Source organism: Notothenia rossii, assembly GCF_949606895.1.
Source record: "Notothenia rossii genome assembly, chromosome: 3".
NCBI classification, from domain to species: Eukaryota; Metazoa; Chordata; class Actinopteri; order Perciformes; family Nototheniidae; genus Notothenia; species Notothenia rossii.
In genome coordinates, this window is record NC_136901.1 from 82,733,625 (window position 1) to 82,747,654 (window position 14,030).

General features: G+C 41.1%; 1 protein-coding gene across 2 annotated transcripts in view; it reads right to left on the minus strand.

The window, feature by feature from the left end:
- atp8a1 (ATPase phospholipid transporting 8A1) overlaps positions 1–14,030 on the minus strand; it is a 107,801-nt gene that overhangs the window by 32,381 nt on the left and 61,390 nt on the right. For both annotated transcript variants that reach the window (XM_079670298.1, XM_079670297.1), the window contains 5 exons: positions 12,746–12,884; positions 9,947–10,011; positions 5,299–5,471; positions 3,541–3,724; positions 1,402–1,512 (listed from right to left, as the gene is read on the minus strand). In XM_079670298.1, the coding sequence (XP_079526424.1) occupies positions 1,402–1,512; positions 3,541–3,724; positions 5,299–5,471; positions 9,947–10,011; positions 12,746–12,884 (672 nt within the window). The remainder of the gene's footprint in view (positions 1–1,401; positions 1,513–3,540; positions 3,725–5,298; positions 5,472–9,946; positions 10,012–12,745; positions 12,885–14,030) is intronic.

Consider the following 14,030-nt stretch of genomic DNA (forward strand, 5'->3'; position numbering starts at 1 on the left):
GGTAAAGCTAAACACAAATATCCCCATTGTGGACAATAAACTTTCTATGTAATCAACATTTTATTCTTATAAGCATTTGCTTCCAGCTTTGCAAGGTATGCTGATGACATACAGTAAAACAGTGTACAGTATATGAAACCCTGATATATATTGTTGTGGGACATACACTCAGTAGGGATTTCTTAAGAGGATGCAAAGCCAAGCTGTATCCGTCAGTGAAGTGTACGGCCGGATGATCAAAACATCGGAGCACTCCCTATGATAAAGCTGCTGCTGATAGGAAGCACTTAAACTGTCTGCTCATTCTTGGTTGTGGCTCTGAACCGGCAATCAGTACTGGCTCTGGTATCTGTCAAAGGCTATCAAAACTACCGCACAGCAACAGAACAATGTTGGGAGCACCATGTGTTTGAACCCCCATAACCATCGGCCATTGATGTACAATATACAAAGTGGAGCTGGGTGCTATGAAGACACATTTATTGCCTGCTCATAATTGTCCGTGTGAAGTACCATCCATGGATCCTCAGTGCAGTACGATGTTTTAATTGATTGTCTTAACATCATGTTAATGACATTCCCTATAGAAATCCCATCGTTCAATGTGAAATCATTGTCATATTTGAGGTTTTGTGTTCTACCTAAACCTTGGAAAACCATTCTTTGTTAGTAGTAGGCTTGCCCATCATAGTGTTTACTGACTTAAATTCAGTATATTTATATCGTGCATTTGATAGAGACACTCTCTAGATATATAATATGCACTGTTGATATGTATATATTTAGTGTTGATGTTTAATTCATGTGCAATGCCTTGTGTACATGTTGCTATGACAAAAGAAACAATCTAATTGGGATTCATAAAGTACATCTAATATTTAATACTAATCAAATCTAAACCGTTTGCAAAATTAACATATATTTAAAGTCAAAAAAACTGTGATTTCCATTTAAACATCTGCATTTTATTTGGTAGCATGTCCATTCAACACAGTACAAAATAATATCCTACTAATAATGTAATCCGAGGGCAGCAATGGACGGGGGTAGCACTGCTAGCATGGCTCCATGATTATGCAGGTGAATTTGGTGGATTAATATTCCAAGGATCCAATAACTGGCAAGGTTTTGGGAAAGGCAGACTTCCAGTTACGTAGGTTTAGTTTTTCCCCTTCATTAGTGTGAGTGTGCGTCTTTGGGTATATTCTGTCTTGTGATTCAAAAGTCAAACTATTGGCCCAGGATCTGCACCAACTGGCAGGTAGTGTGAAGGGCCAGTCAGCAGAAATACAAACATGGAAACTCTAACAAGAAACCTTTGCCTTTACACCTAATCATGTCAAGGGGAAACATCTCAATGCTTTGCATTCAGAGCCTTTGGAGCTGCTGTGCGAGACTTACCTCAATGATGTAGAGGACAATATTCTTGTAGAAGCAGTAGAGGATGCACTTGGCTACACGGTTGTAATTCCAGGCTCCATGGACGAGCAGCAGGTTCTTCAAGTATTTGAACTGTGTGGGAGGAAAATGACAAGATAAATGAATAACAAAAGTCTGAGTAGAGAACACTGTCTGATGGTTTCTCATAATCACAGATCAGAGCTGGAACAGTGAATCAGAAAGCAGCAGTGTTATGTCCTCCAGCAGCAGAGAGGACTGATGAGGCATTGTGGCCAAAAACTCTCACTAACACATTCCAGAAATGTCAAGTTAAAGATTGGAAGATCAAGCTTTGAGTTGCTGAAAATGGAGTTCATATGGGGGTATTAGTCTCCTGGGGCTCAGCATAATAGTTAAATGGTTTAATAATAATGGCAACGTTTAGGGACTGTGGTGAAATTACCATTTCACTGCAATTTCTGGCTGATAAGTGTGATTACATTGGAGCAGAACCTCGAGGCAAGTGTCTCATCCGTGTTGCCAGCTAATGACTCGAAGGAAGCAGGCGATCTACACTGCATCGTCTTTCCATCACACAGTATGAGAGGTTCTGTCTCAGAGTAGGAGGTAAGATGAGTCAAATTACATTTTTGGGAAAACACTATTTTGTTTATTTGAAGTTCTTCTTGTCTTTCAGCAACACCACAGTATGTTCCGGTTAAATGGCAGCACATTGACGACCCCCAGTTGGTCTGACCCCTCGAGCGGTCGGATCAAACATCAGTTACCACAAACCTGCGCTGCTGACGGATGGAGAGCAGAGGGGCTTCAGCCCAAAGCCTCTTCACTCTCCACTTGCTTTAACAGATAACTCCAAGCTTTCAAGTAAAACATCTTTAAAACAATCTGCCTAATAATCTACAGCAGCATAGAGCTCTTCTGAAACTCTCAAGAACATGAATATAAACCATGTACAGGAATGGAAAAACATGTTATACAACTTTAAAGAATTGATTTCAGTTTGAAGTCTGCAAATTAAAGTTATTGTATCATTACACCAATATATTGAAAACACCATTGGATGTCTGGAGGTGTAATTTAATGACATGCTGGTAAAAAAGCTAAATGGATTATAAGAGGCCACCTATTTTTGGAAGACATGCACTTTTACATGTCATTCCCATTGAAGAGGGCACTTAAGACAAACCCGAGTCTCTCGAATGGTAATTGCGTGCTGAAGCACAGAGAGCGTTCTGTGTTTTAGCCAACATTTGGTATGCCATAGTCTCGTGCTATAATAGAAACATGATGTACAGAGTGGCGTGCGGTGGAGAAACCAGGCTCTTGTTGCTTACGGGTATCACATATCTTAGCAGAGTTTTAGACAAACTGGTTATGAGGATAAAAGCAAGTATTTGAGCAACATTTAGCTGGGATCTGTTTCTGTGTGGTTGGGTTGCGAGTTGGGTGTCACCAGATGCTTGTTTTACAGGTGTTACTTCTTCACTCTATAAGCTAATGCCCTAGCAGACATTTGACCTATTGTTACCCAGAACAATGTACCAAGCTATCAGTTACACGTGTTATACTTGAGAAGACAATGACAGACAGAATCTTTAGTATTGGGAGATATAAATGGGCACTGGTTTCAATGTACTGCTGCAAATTGAGGGCATGCCCCTGCAGCTTAAGTTTAAATTCATGTTTTAAAACTGCAAAAATCTGAAATCTTATCTTTTGCTATTTTCTATATGATGTTTATACTTGCCTACATACTGAGCATACTTAGCTGCATACTAAGCATACTTGAAGCTTTGCTGGCACTGCTTAATTACTTACAAATAAAAGTTTCACAAGTGTATCCAGCTCTGTTTAGCTATTTACATATTGAAAATGGTCTTCTGTTAATCTAGTCTGAATACATTTTGCAGTAATCAAAGAAATGATGAGACATTGAGTGGCATGTTTATCTCTGACCCTCTCTGATCGCCTGAAGCCATCCTGTTGGTAGTCAGTTACACAAAGCTGTCACATATGTTTTTCATTTTAAATCTAAACAATAACTTGTTATGTTCCCATTTGAAATGCATATATATTCCATCTCCCGATACAAATGAGGAAACGACAGTTCATATTTATGTGTTTTCTCACTAAACTCACCTGGGCAATAGAGTAGTCGGAGGAGTTTGCGGCTTGCAGACCCTCGTTGCCCGAGATTCCTACGCCGACATGAGCCGTCTGAATCATTCCAACGTCGTTAGCACCGTCACCGATGGCCAGCGTGATCACCTTCACCTGTTTCTTTACCATCTCCACCACCTCGGACTTCTGAAGAGGAGATACTCTGTAAAAAAAAAAGAACAGTATTCAACACATTTTTAAACAATGGGTATTTTGAAAAATGTTCAGATGGCATTCTTGAGATAGGTGTTTGAAAAAACGTTGTATAATTGTCGGCCGAGGTGTGCAGACAGTCATGTCTAACTGTGTGAACACTTTAAGAATAAGCTTTTTGTGCGTAATATTTATTTGATCATTACAAACGAGCAGATGCCTGGGTAGCGATGAGAAGCCTGTTTTTCTATCCCTCTTATAGCCAACATTAAAATAAATGAACTGTTTCTTGAGTTTAGCCCTGTATTTATTTTTTAACATATTACACTCAGGGATCAGTTATTTTTTAATTTTTGGATAAAGTCCTCTGTGTAAAAAAACGACTACATTGTAGTGTCATAGTACAATAAAACCATACAACTCCAAAGAAGATGAATATTTTTTAAGAGGTAATGTACAAAAAATAAAGGTGGCCTAAAAAGGACAGTTTGGGGAACCGTGCACAACTATTTAAAATAAATAAATCTGCTGCTGTTTCTCCTTCCTCTAAGAGAGCCTGAAAGACCTTTCCTTCTGGGTCCATTAAGTAGAGCCAATTATAAGGTGATGGTTTGGAAATAATTTATAACTTCATTTATGAGGCTTCAACCTTGACTTTGAGTCCTCACTGACTGCAAAGTCTGTATTCTTCCATACAGCTTCCTCTCAGAGCACCAGAGGTTCAGGGGTATTCTCCAGAGATGATGTCGTAAACTGCATGTCTGTCTTAAGCTGTGAAATTGTTAATATTTATCTTTTCCGTGGTTTAAGAGGCTTCATTCATCCCGTGGTGTGTCTTGGTGCCCACAGAGTGTGCACAAGGCAAAGGCAGGTAGGGTTGGGGGGGGGGGGGAAGTCAATAAGAATGTTGATGCAATGTACCGAGTCATAAGGTTTGCTGTTGTTCTGAAAACTTGGTGCTGATTTCTGGCCTCAGACGCCGTCATGGTTGCTTAAGTACTTAAGTACTTCCTATTATTTATGTGGCCTGGGCAGTTCAGCAGTGTACCTGCATAAAGTTGAAAGTTGCCATTTCAATTTATAACCACACACTTTTTAAACTGCTGCCATAAAATACTCACTGGCCAATCGACCTTTGTGGGAAATCCATAATACTTTACAGTTTAACCACTCAACTTTCATCTGAATTTAATTCATTTTAAGCAAAAAAAAGCCAAAAAATAAAGACTTACTTTCTGCTTCTTATTTGTGAGCAGTTGTCTTCATTTAATACTATAATAAAATCTGTGGGTCTGGGGCTATCGGTCTGAACATTTGATGACATCGTAAAGTGGAACATTTAAGAATGTTCAATCTCTACATACATATGTTTTTTGATGTGCTGCTTGAAAGTGGACACTTGGCAATGACTTCTCCTTGTGAGTAGTGTGCAGTACAGTGTGATACTTGAACACACATTTTGTGTAGTTTATTTAAGTTGCAGAAACAGATTGGGTACATAAAGTCTTTGTAGCAGGAACATCGTTTTTCATTTTGGTCAGAAGAGTTTATTGTTCATTTAATTGTTTAAAGAATAAATCTTACCTGCAGCAAATGACAGCTTTACAGGACAGGGCGAGGTCCAGGAAGTACTGTCGCACTCCGAATGTGAGCGCGTATTTCAGAGTCGTCCCATCAATAATGAGAGCAAAGTCGTTCTCCTTGTAGAGGGCATCTCCCAGGACTCCACAGTGGTGGCTCAGCGTTTCCCTCGTTCTCTGAGTAATGGAAAACAAGTCATGAATATAAGTTTAATTAGTGTAATAATAAGTCATCATTATTTAAAGCCTTCTGTGTTAGACTTGCAAGAAGAGATATATTCAAATATTATACAATTGTTATGATATTGGTCTGGCATCAAGGCTGCATAACAGATTCATAATATGTGTTGAAATTGAGATGATTTATGGAGTATAAGAACATGTCAAATAAACTTGTAAAACCATTGAATGTTTTTGTTAGTAAGTTGTATTTTCTTGTTTTTGATTGACACATGATGACTGTTAATCCAAGATATGAGAAGCCTAGAGAATGAGAATGATTGATACTGAACCACAGTCAAATGCATTGCTGTTACATTGTAGAAGCTTTGATCTGCTGTAGTGGGACATGCAACAAATGCATTCCCCTAAGTTCCTCCAGTGCTTGTTTCACCTCAGTTACTAGTGGCCTTCATCGAACAACAGGAAATATTCACCTCGTTCTCTCACACATTAGAGTTCAATATATTTCTTGCTAATCCCAAACTGCTGCGGAACAGCTGCTCTGGAAATGTTTGATATTTATTATGTTTCCCATGCTCAGACCTTCTCCATGAGGTGATAACACAGACGAGTTCTGAGAATGGATCAGGTTTGCTTATACAGTATATACAGCTATGATGATGAGTGATGGTGAAAAGCCGTAAATATTAAACTGACAAGACCATTTACTGTCCTGTTGGATGGAGGCATGTGGAGTGGGTGGATGCAAGGGTGAGATCATCATTGTATTCATCATTCAATCATTTTCACCACAGATGGTGAAGCCATCACGAAAAAACTATTTCTGTGTGAAACCATTTTCTGAGGGACAAGTGTTTTTCGAATAACCTGAAGATTATTTTCCTGATTATTGCTTGGTCATTAAAATGTCAGAAGGTAAGGAAATATGCAATCTCAGCTCCAAGGTGATGAACGTAAATGTCTTGTTTTGTCGGAGCAAAATATTACGATTTTCAGTTTGATAATAAATATAACTAAGAAAAACAGGAAATCTTCATATTTGAGCAGCTGGAGAAAATCATTCCTTTAAATAAAAATGTACTTTAACAATTAAGACAAAATCCAAAATAGTTGGAGTTTATTTTTCTGTAGATTGACTTATCGATTATTTGAATAATCGCTGCAGCTCTATGCATGAAATGTTTTAATTTAATACGTTTATTTTGACAAAAGAAGTAAAAAAAATATCTTCAGAAATAACCTGGCTTCATAAGTACAGAAATATAACAGAGGCCCCTTCTTGCAGTGGAATGATATCTGTAATGGTTTACAGGTGTACACAGTTACATGACTCAAAATTGGCAGAAGCAAACAATGATACAATGCAGGATATCAAACCTAATATGACATGCAGACGCTCAAACAGCTGTAATCATTAATGTCGGCCATTAGCATTACTGAAGGAGGAGGGGGGTCCGGCTTGGTGCTGAGGTCAGATATGTCAGAGCAGTCCGATTGTACCACAGGGACCAGGCAACATTGGCTTGGCATAACAAAACTCTGAAACCCCAGCTTAAAGGAAATATTTGGAGACGGGCTTTACGTTACACAAAGCGAGAGAAGCAGAGTGAGAGACACGCACAGAAAGAGATGATGGATTAACAGAGGAGAGAAACTGAGCAAGAGGATACAAGCAGAAAGCAGCTGCGAGGACTTAACCAGCCCTGTTGGGGTCTGTAAAACAGCAAGGGACGGAGAGCAGTGTGCGCGTGTGTGTGTGTGTGTGTGTGTGTGTGTGTGTGTGTGTGTGTGTGTGTGTGTGTGTGTGTGTGTGTGTGTGTGTGTGTGTGTGTGTGTGTGTGTGTGTGTGTGTGTGTGTGTGTGTACAATTCAAGCTCTGATATCTATATTCCATCGCAAAGCCACAAATGTAAACTTTACATGAAGCTTTTAAGAGACATCTGTGTGTGTGTGTGTGTGTGTGTGTGTGTGTGTGTGTGTGTGTGTGTGTGTGTGTGTGTGTGTGTGTGTGTGTGTGTGTGTGTGTGTGTGTGTGTGTATGTGTGTATGTGTGTATGTGTGTGTGTGTGTGTGTGTGTGTGTGTGTGTGTGTGTGTGTGTGTGTGTGTGTGTGTGTATACCATATGTAGGAGGAAGATCACACTTTGCTCAGAGCACATACTATTAATCACATGCGATAAGCAAAGTTTACCATTTCCTCAAGTAGGATGGCCATTTAGTCCCTAATTTCCACCGAGGAATGTTAGCACTATTGCTACATGTCTCCTCCTAAAGCCTCTTTGTTATGGTTATAATGAGCAGTTTTGCCGATGTGACTAGCTAGTGTTTGGCTTTAGATTGGGTATGTGCTGTCCATTCAGAAATCCACAAGAGCTTCCCATTAAGACTGAGCTCTATTGTTGACATAGACACTTGTGATTTAGCCTACAGGACGTGACACTCACGATGTGGAATCTGGGCATTTGTATGGATGTAATGTCCTCATCTTTATTAGACTTCTAAAGCCACCCACAAAAGAGCCCTTCGACCTCAGTTACAAATGTACTTGTTTGTTACTTTGCTGAATTACAGCTCACCACAGTAAGTGAGTGTTTAGGCTGTAAATCATCATTTTCCAAACCAAAATTCCCAAGCAGCTTGTTTTCATTATTTGTATACAAGTTAAACACATACAAAAACATACGAAGATGTAAATAATGTGTGACTGTGTTTCATAAAGATTAATAGATAAACACTCAACAAGCGCTGTTAGCTCTCCACACTATTAAAGAGGCTGACTGGAAGACAGAGCTATTCGAAATGATATAACCGTACCTTTGAGACTGAGTTTCACTCTGGGAATTGCATTTTCTAGTGAGATTTATTACAGCACATGACTTAAACTTTGTCCAGCCTTTGATAAGCATTTATAAACACAACGAAGAGGGAAGACATGCTGCAATGACTCTCTCTCACAGCACAAGAGCACAGAGAATTGCAGCCCTGCTTCCTGCTCCTCTGTGGCTCCTCAGGGCTGGAGGAGAGCTTTCTAACAAACTGCCTTGTGTAAGCATCTGTTCAACCACAGGAGAATGAGAGCTGACATTTCAAAGCGCCGGTCCGCATGCCTCATGAATGCACCGAGCCCAGATTTCTACCTAAACTTCATTTATCACGCTTAACGACTGGCTGACGTGAGTGAAGGCCGTCCGTCATCGCCCCCCCCCCGCCCCTCCCAAAACGCCCCCTGCTGCTTTCCCCTCCTTCAGCCACTTCTTCTCAGCATTCCCCCTTCTCTTGCCCGACAAACTAAACCCAGTCGAGTTTCTCGTCCATCTGCGATTCCTCTGCTTAGCTTCCTCCCGCTCGAGGTGCAGAGACTTGTCCTTTTCAATCTCAGAAACAACAGACAAGGCTCTCCTGCCGGGGGGTCAACAGACTTCTCTGCTGGGGGTCTTAAATATGGTAAAAGCAGTTTTGGGATGTGTGTTGGCTGTGAGGGTGGAAGGTTCCCTGTGGACTCGTCCCTTCAGGGTTTGAGACAGCTTTTTCACAGGGAGTGGGCGATGAGATCAGGGGATTGTTACCCTGAAGCACATCCTTCTGACGTCATAATTTAACGCTAAAGGCCGCTACACACCAACCTGAGACTAAAGAACGCGTACCGAAGGCGTCCCGACTTTTACGTCGCCTGCGTCGGCTATGCCGCCCGCCTACGAACACACGTCAAAGACTTCAGTCGACGAGTGGCAATAACTGTCCTTACCAGCAGGCAGCGGTAGTGTGTATTCGTCATTAAAAAGAGGCAACAGCCAATCAGAGTGATTTCTTTGGCCGATTCAACATGTTGAATCAGCCGCGGGAGGTGTGAAAATATGCCGTAAAGCAACGACGGTGCGGGACACACCAACCGGAGTAGGGCGCCGCGAATACCTGACTGCCTCTGACTCCCAAAATTGGGTAGGTGTGTCAGGGCCTTAAAGGTCACAACGTCCAAACTACTAAAAATACAGTAGTCATATAATAGGTGCTACATTGTAAATAAGTTATATCAATTAAATAAAAAAAACTGATTAAAATATGTCAAAATATGAATAACTCGTAAAGTTGTATTGATTCGAGTCTTGGCCTCTGATGCACCTTTGTTGTTTCGTTGTTGAATTAGAAAACACAGATGTCAATTGCAAATTTAAAAAGTGAGTAGAAATGACTTTAAATAATTTATCTACTGTAGAGTATGGAGTTTCTATTTATAGTCAGCTGTTCTGAAAATGCTGAAAGATGCAGGCATGAGGCAAATGACAATCAGGTTACATTCTTTTAGCATTGAAGTTGATGGATTGCATGACCCAAGAGAAACGGTTTGTGATGTTTGGACAAGAAGAGGCAAAAGTCCGAGTAAAACATTTTGGAAAAATAATTGTGAGCTTTGTTTCGCTTGGTTGGTTTGGTTGTTGGTTTTGTCAGCAATACATTGAATAAATACTCACATCAAGAGTGTCTTCATTGACCACAAGCATGCCCATGTTCTTGGTCAGTAGTCTGCAGGAATGTCCTATAAAGAAATAAAGAAAACAGGAAAGAAGCCAGTTTAGAAAAGTTGAAAGGACTGGAAAGTAAGCATGCAAGTAGGCAGGAAGTACTTTAAATGAAATCAATAACTACATCAAATTCTATTACTCCTTTGAGGTAGCTAACTTTACTGATCGGGGCCAAAACCCCTTGCACACACACCGATTGAATACATAAACAGACAGACAAATGATCTAAATCAAAGAAATAAAGGACAAAACAGTACGTTGCAAAACGTTTTAAGGGACTCCAATTAAAATGCTACAGCTCAAAGCCAGTGTCTCAGGACATGACTAATGAGTTTGGTTTGCAAGAGTTTGTCAGTTTCCTGTTTTAATAGGCATTTACAACTCGGAGTTACCCAACATGGCTCCCTGGGGAGCGCTCCCTCAGCTCTTGCCCGGGACAGATGCTCTGGGTCACCAGCAAGGTGGTAGAGGGAGCCTCCGATCGGGGAAAACAGAAATGTTTCTCCAACCATGAGTGAAGCCTTCAGTTTAGACCCTTGGCTATGAAAAGGTTGCCATCTGTGGCATAACCACACACATATTTGTGGGCTTCAACACTTTGCTTCTGTCTGGAAGGGGATTTTTGTTTCTCTAAGGCAGTTACCACAAAGCCCATGTTTTGTGAACACATGGGTGGCATTTTCTGTGAGTGTAACTGAGATAAGATTATGCATAAAATACAAAAACACACACAGTATTCACCGAGGGGGCCTTGCACGAGGGAAGGAGAGGGTTTCACCTCAAGAGTCAAAACCAAACAAGGTCAGGTTCTGGCAGATTGTTTTCTTAAGTGCAAAGGGGCAAACGTCCAAAAATGTGCCAATGTGAGGAAAAATGTCTCCCCATCTCAACACTGCCTTCCCCCTCGTCAGTTCCTGCCACAGCCCTTCCGCTTAATGTGTTTACCTTAAGCTCATTTGACTGCCCTTTTTAATTTCACCAGAGAAAGTTGAATTCCTAGCCTTTCTCCATCTCAGCGGAACTAAACACTGCTCCCACAGGACTTGAGGAATGTGTAACAGGGACACTCCGATCACAGAGAACTTAAAAGTTGCCATGGGGCGACATTAAATGAAAGACAAAAGGTTTAGTAACAAAGGGAAATCTTCATTTTGAGAGGAAGAACCTCAAAAAAGGAATGCTCTTGGTGAAATAGGTGAGAAGGTATATTTGTGTAGGAAATAAGGGGTGTGTCTTTCTGCCAGGGATGACGCATCCTCTAGCCAAATGTAATATCATTTAAGCATTTCTTTATGTGCTTTTTATTTGTGACGCCTTCATAAAATTGTATCGTGTTTCCCGACAAGCCGAGTACGGGCACTTTCCTTTCACCAAATTCTGGTTCTGACCTTTCCTAAGAATTAAGTACATTTAAATCCCGCTAACAAACAACTCGCAGCTTCAGAGCAAACATGGCTCTTTCCCCGGAGCCACTGAGCCGGAGTAGTTGTATATTATTTAATGACAGTTCAGGATTAGGGGCAAACTGAAGCATGACAGTCTTTACAGCCTTAAAAAAAACAGGCATTCTTTAAATATCATTTTATTAGTAAAAGTATTAAACTCAACTGCATGTGTGCCAAATATTCTGTGCCAAGAGTGAAATTTGGGTGGTTCGGGCCACCTTGAAATGTAGAATAATCTCAATGTGATGGGCCAAATTCACCAGTTAAATGTGGCAAAACGTGCACCATTAACCCTGGCAATGGGGATCGTCTTTCAGTGAGGAAAATAGTAAAAAACAAAGTCAATATTGAGCTGAGGTTTTACAGAGCAACTTAGTCAAATGGCGGTCCTGTAAAAATACTTCCAGCGAGCATGTGCTTCTGCATAGCTCCCGCACATCTGGGCACGGTGGGCACAAAGGGCTGATTCAGGCAGGCCACAGTGGTAGGTAGGTAGAGCAACAACGGAGGTACTTTTCGTATCTATTTATCTGGACTCTGTGTTCAAATGTTGGCTGTGTTCAATGTGAATCAAGCACATCTAAGAGCGGCAACACCATTAAGGAGACTAAACTGGAACTGGTGGACCAGAGTTCCCCTTTCTGATAACATCTGCAGGGCTAAAACCCTCTGGGGGAGCCAGATACGTGAGAGCTGCCTCCCTGTGTACATATGCATGTTATTTATTTCATGTCGGTGCAGTAAGCTCATACATCATCGAGCATTCTGCGACAGATGCTTTTGCTAGATATGTGTGACAGAGAAGCATTCAGCTTGTCAGTAGTTTGTCTCGCCGGGTGAAGAATGACACAGGGGGCTGACTGGGCTACCTGTAAGAAGCTGGCATGCAATCTATCACAACACGGATCAGGTTCGCCGGGGTTTTTTCCATTTGGTTCGAGACCAAGTACACAAGCAGTGCATGTCATGATGCAGACTTATTAATGAAAGCAAGTGTGTGCAGACAGTGTTAAATGCACTATACCAATTTAATACATGGAAGTCCGTTTATATTTGTCTTTTTCGTTTAGCTTTGAGATTTATTTTTTCTAACAGAAAACCTGCGTTGCCAACTGCAGATGGGAGGTTTGAGAGAAGTGGGCATTTCGGAGCCAGGAGTCTAATTACCGGTATTAAACATTTTAGTTGTATTATGGGAAATGTAGCATCTACTGTTCTTGGCTCTTGACCCAAACTGGTGTCTAAAAGTCATGTCATGTCATCTAGTGAGTCTCAACTTTACAGCAGTGCGTGTGACTCTCACCAATGTTAATAGCCGTTTCCTGTTTGTCCCCAGTCAGGATCCAGATCTTGATGTCCGCCTTCATCAGAGTCTCGATGGTTTCTGGCACTTTATCCTGGAGCTTGTCTTCGATGGCGGTGGCCCCGAGCAGCTGCAGGTTCTACAGCAGAAATGAGTAGAGAAACAGAAAATAAGTCTATAAAAAAAAGCCAGCACATGGTGAAAGCGGAGGAAAGGCCTTTAGATCGTCATGTGTCAGAGAAACATGTGCGCCCGGATTGTGTCACTCGTTCAGGCATGTTTTCCCCCTTCATCAGCTGCTCTTGTTTATCACCCAGGAAAAACCACCATGGGCTTAAGGGGTTTTCGTTACCGTGTGTGTTTTCATCTGCAGACACGATTTCTCCCTCACAAAAAACACCCACAAAAAACGGTTGGTGTTTTTCCCAGGAACCTCGGTGGTTATGTGGAGCTGGTTGTGGGCTCATATGGGCCAACGATTTGACGAGACCCAGGGGTGGAGGGGAGACAGGAGCCAGCAGCAGAGGAAAGGCAGGGGAAGCTCTTTAAGTTGTGACCTGAGCCGTGCTGCCTGTACATCTGTAGCTCTGTCCTCTATAATCATTTTTGAACCACTGAGCACGGAAAACATCGCCTGAGGAAGAACACGACTATAGCTGATGAGACCTCATTTGCGTGTTTGATGTGAGTTGTTCTCTTGTTCCTGTGGTTGTTTTTAAAAAGGCACTCTTTGTGGCTTATGAAGAACTTGGATCAGGATTTTAACCTTAAAACCAGGGTGGGACCGTAACGATCAGTGAATAGCCAAAGGGCGGTAGATTCTCTCTCGTGTTTAAAAAAAATAAGTTTAACTTTGCTAACTGAGGCTGCAGTGTAGCAGCTTGTATCAGATGGCCGTCTGATGGTCTTCCCGGAAAGAGTGTGTCCAGTTCCTGGAAGTTGGCTTAGCTATAGTGCAGAAATAATCAATTTAAGCTCGAAGAAATCAGAAAGGTTCATGAGAAACGTTTCCTTCAAAGTCTTACTTCACATGTACTTACTAAGGAAGCACATACTGTAATAATATATGAGGGTAGGAAATAGTATAGTAATTTATATTAGTGACAACCATCTATAATAATTCATGATTATATTTAATTGAAGGATTAGGTCATAATAAAGCATAGTTCTCTCAGTTTAATCAATAACAAAGAAAAGTCATGTTTTGTATCACTAACTAGTTCCTATCCAGGCTGAGCAAGATGCACTTCATCACGTCCTGACATGTCATTACTCTCATTAGAGC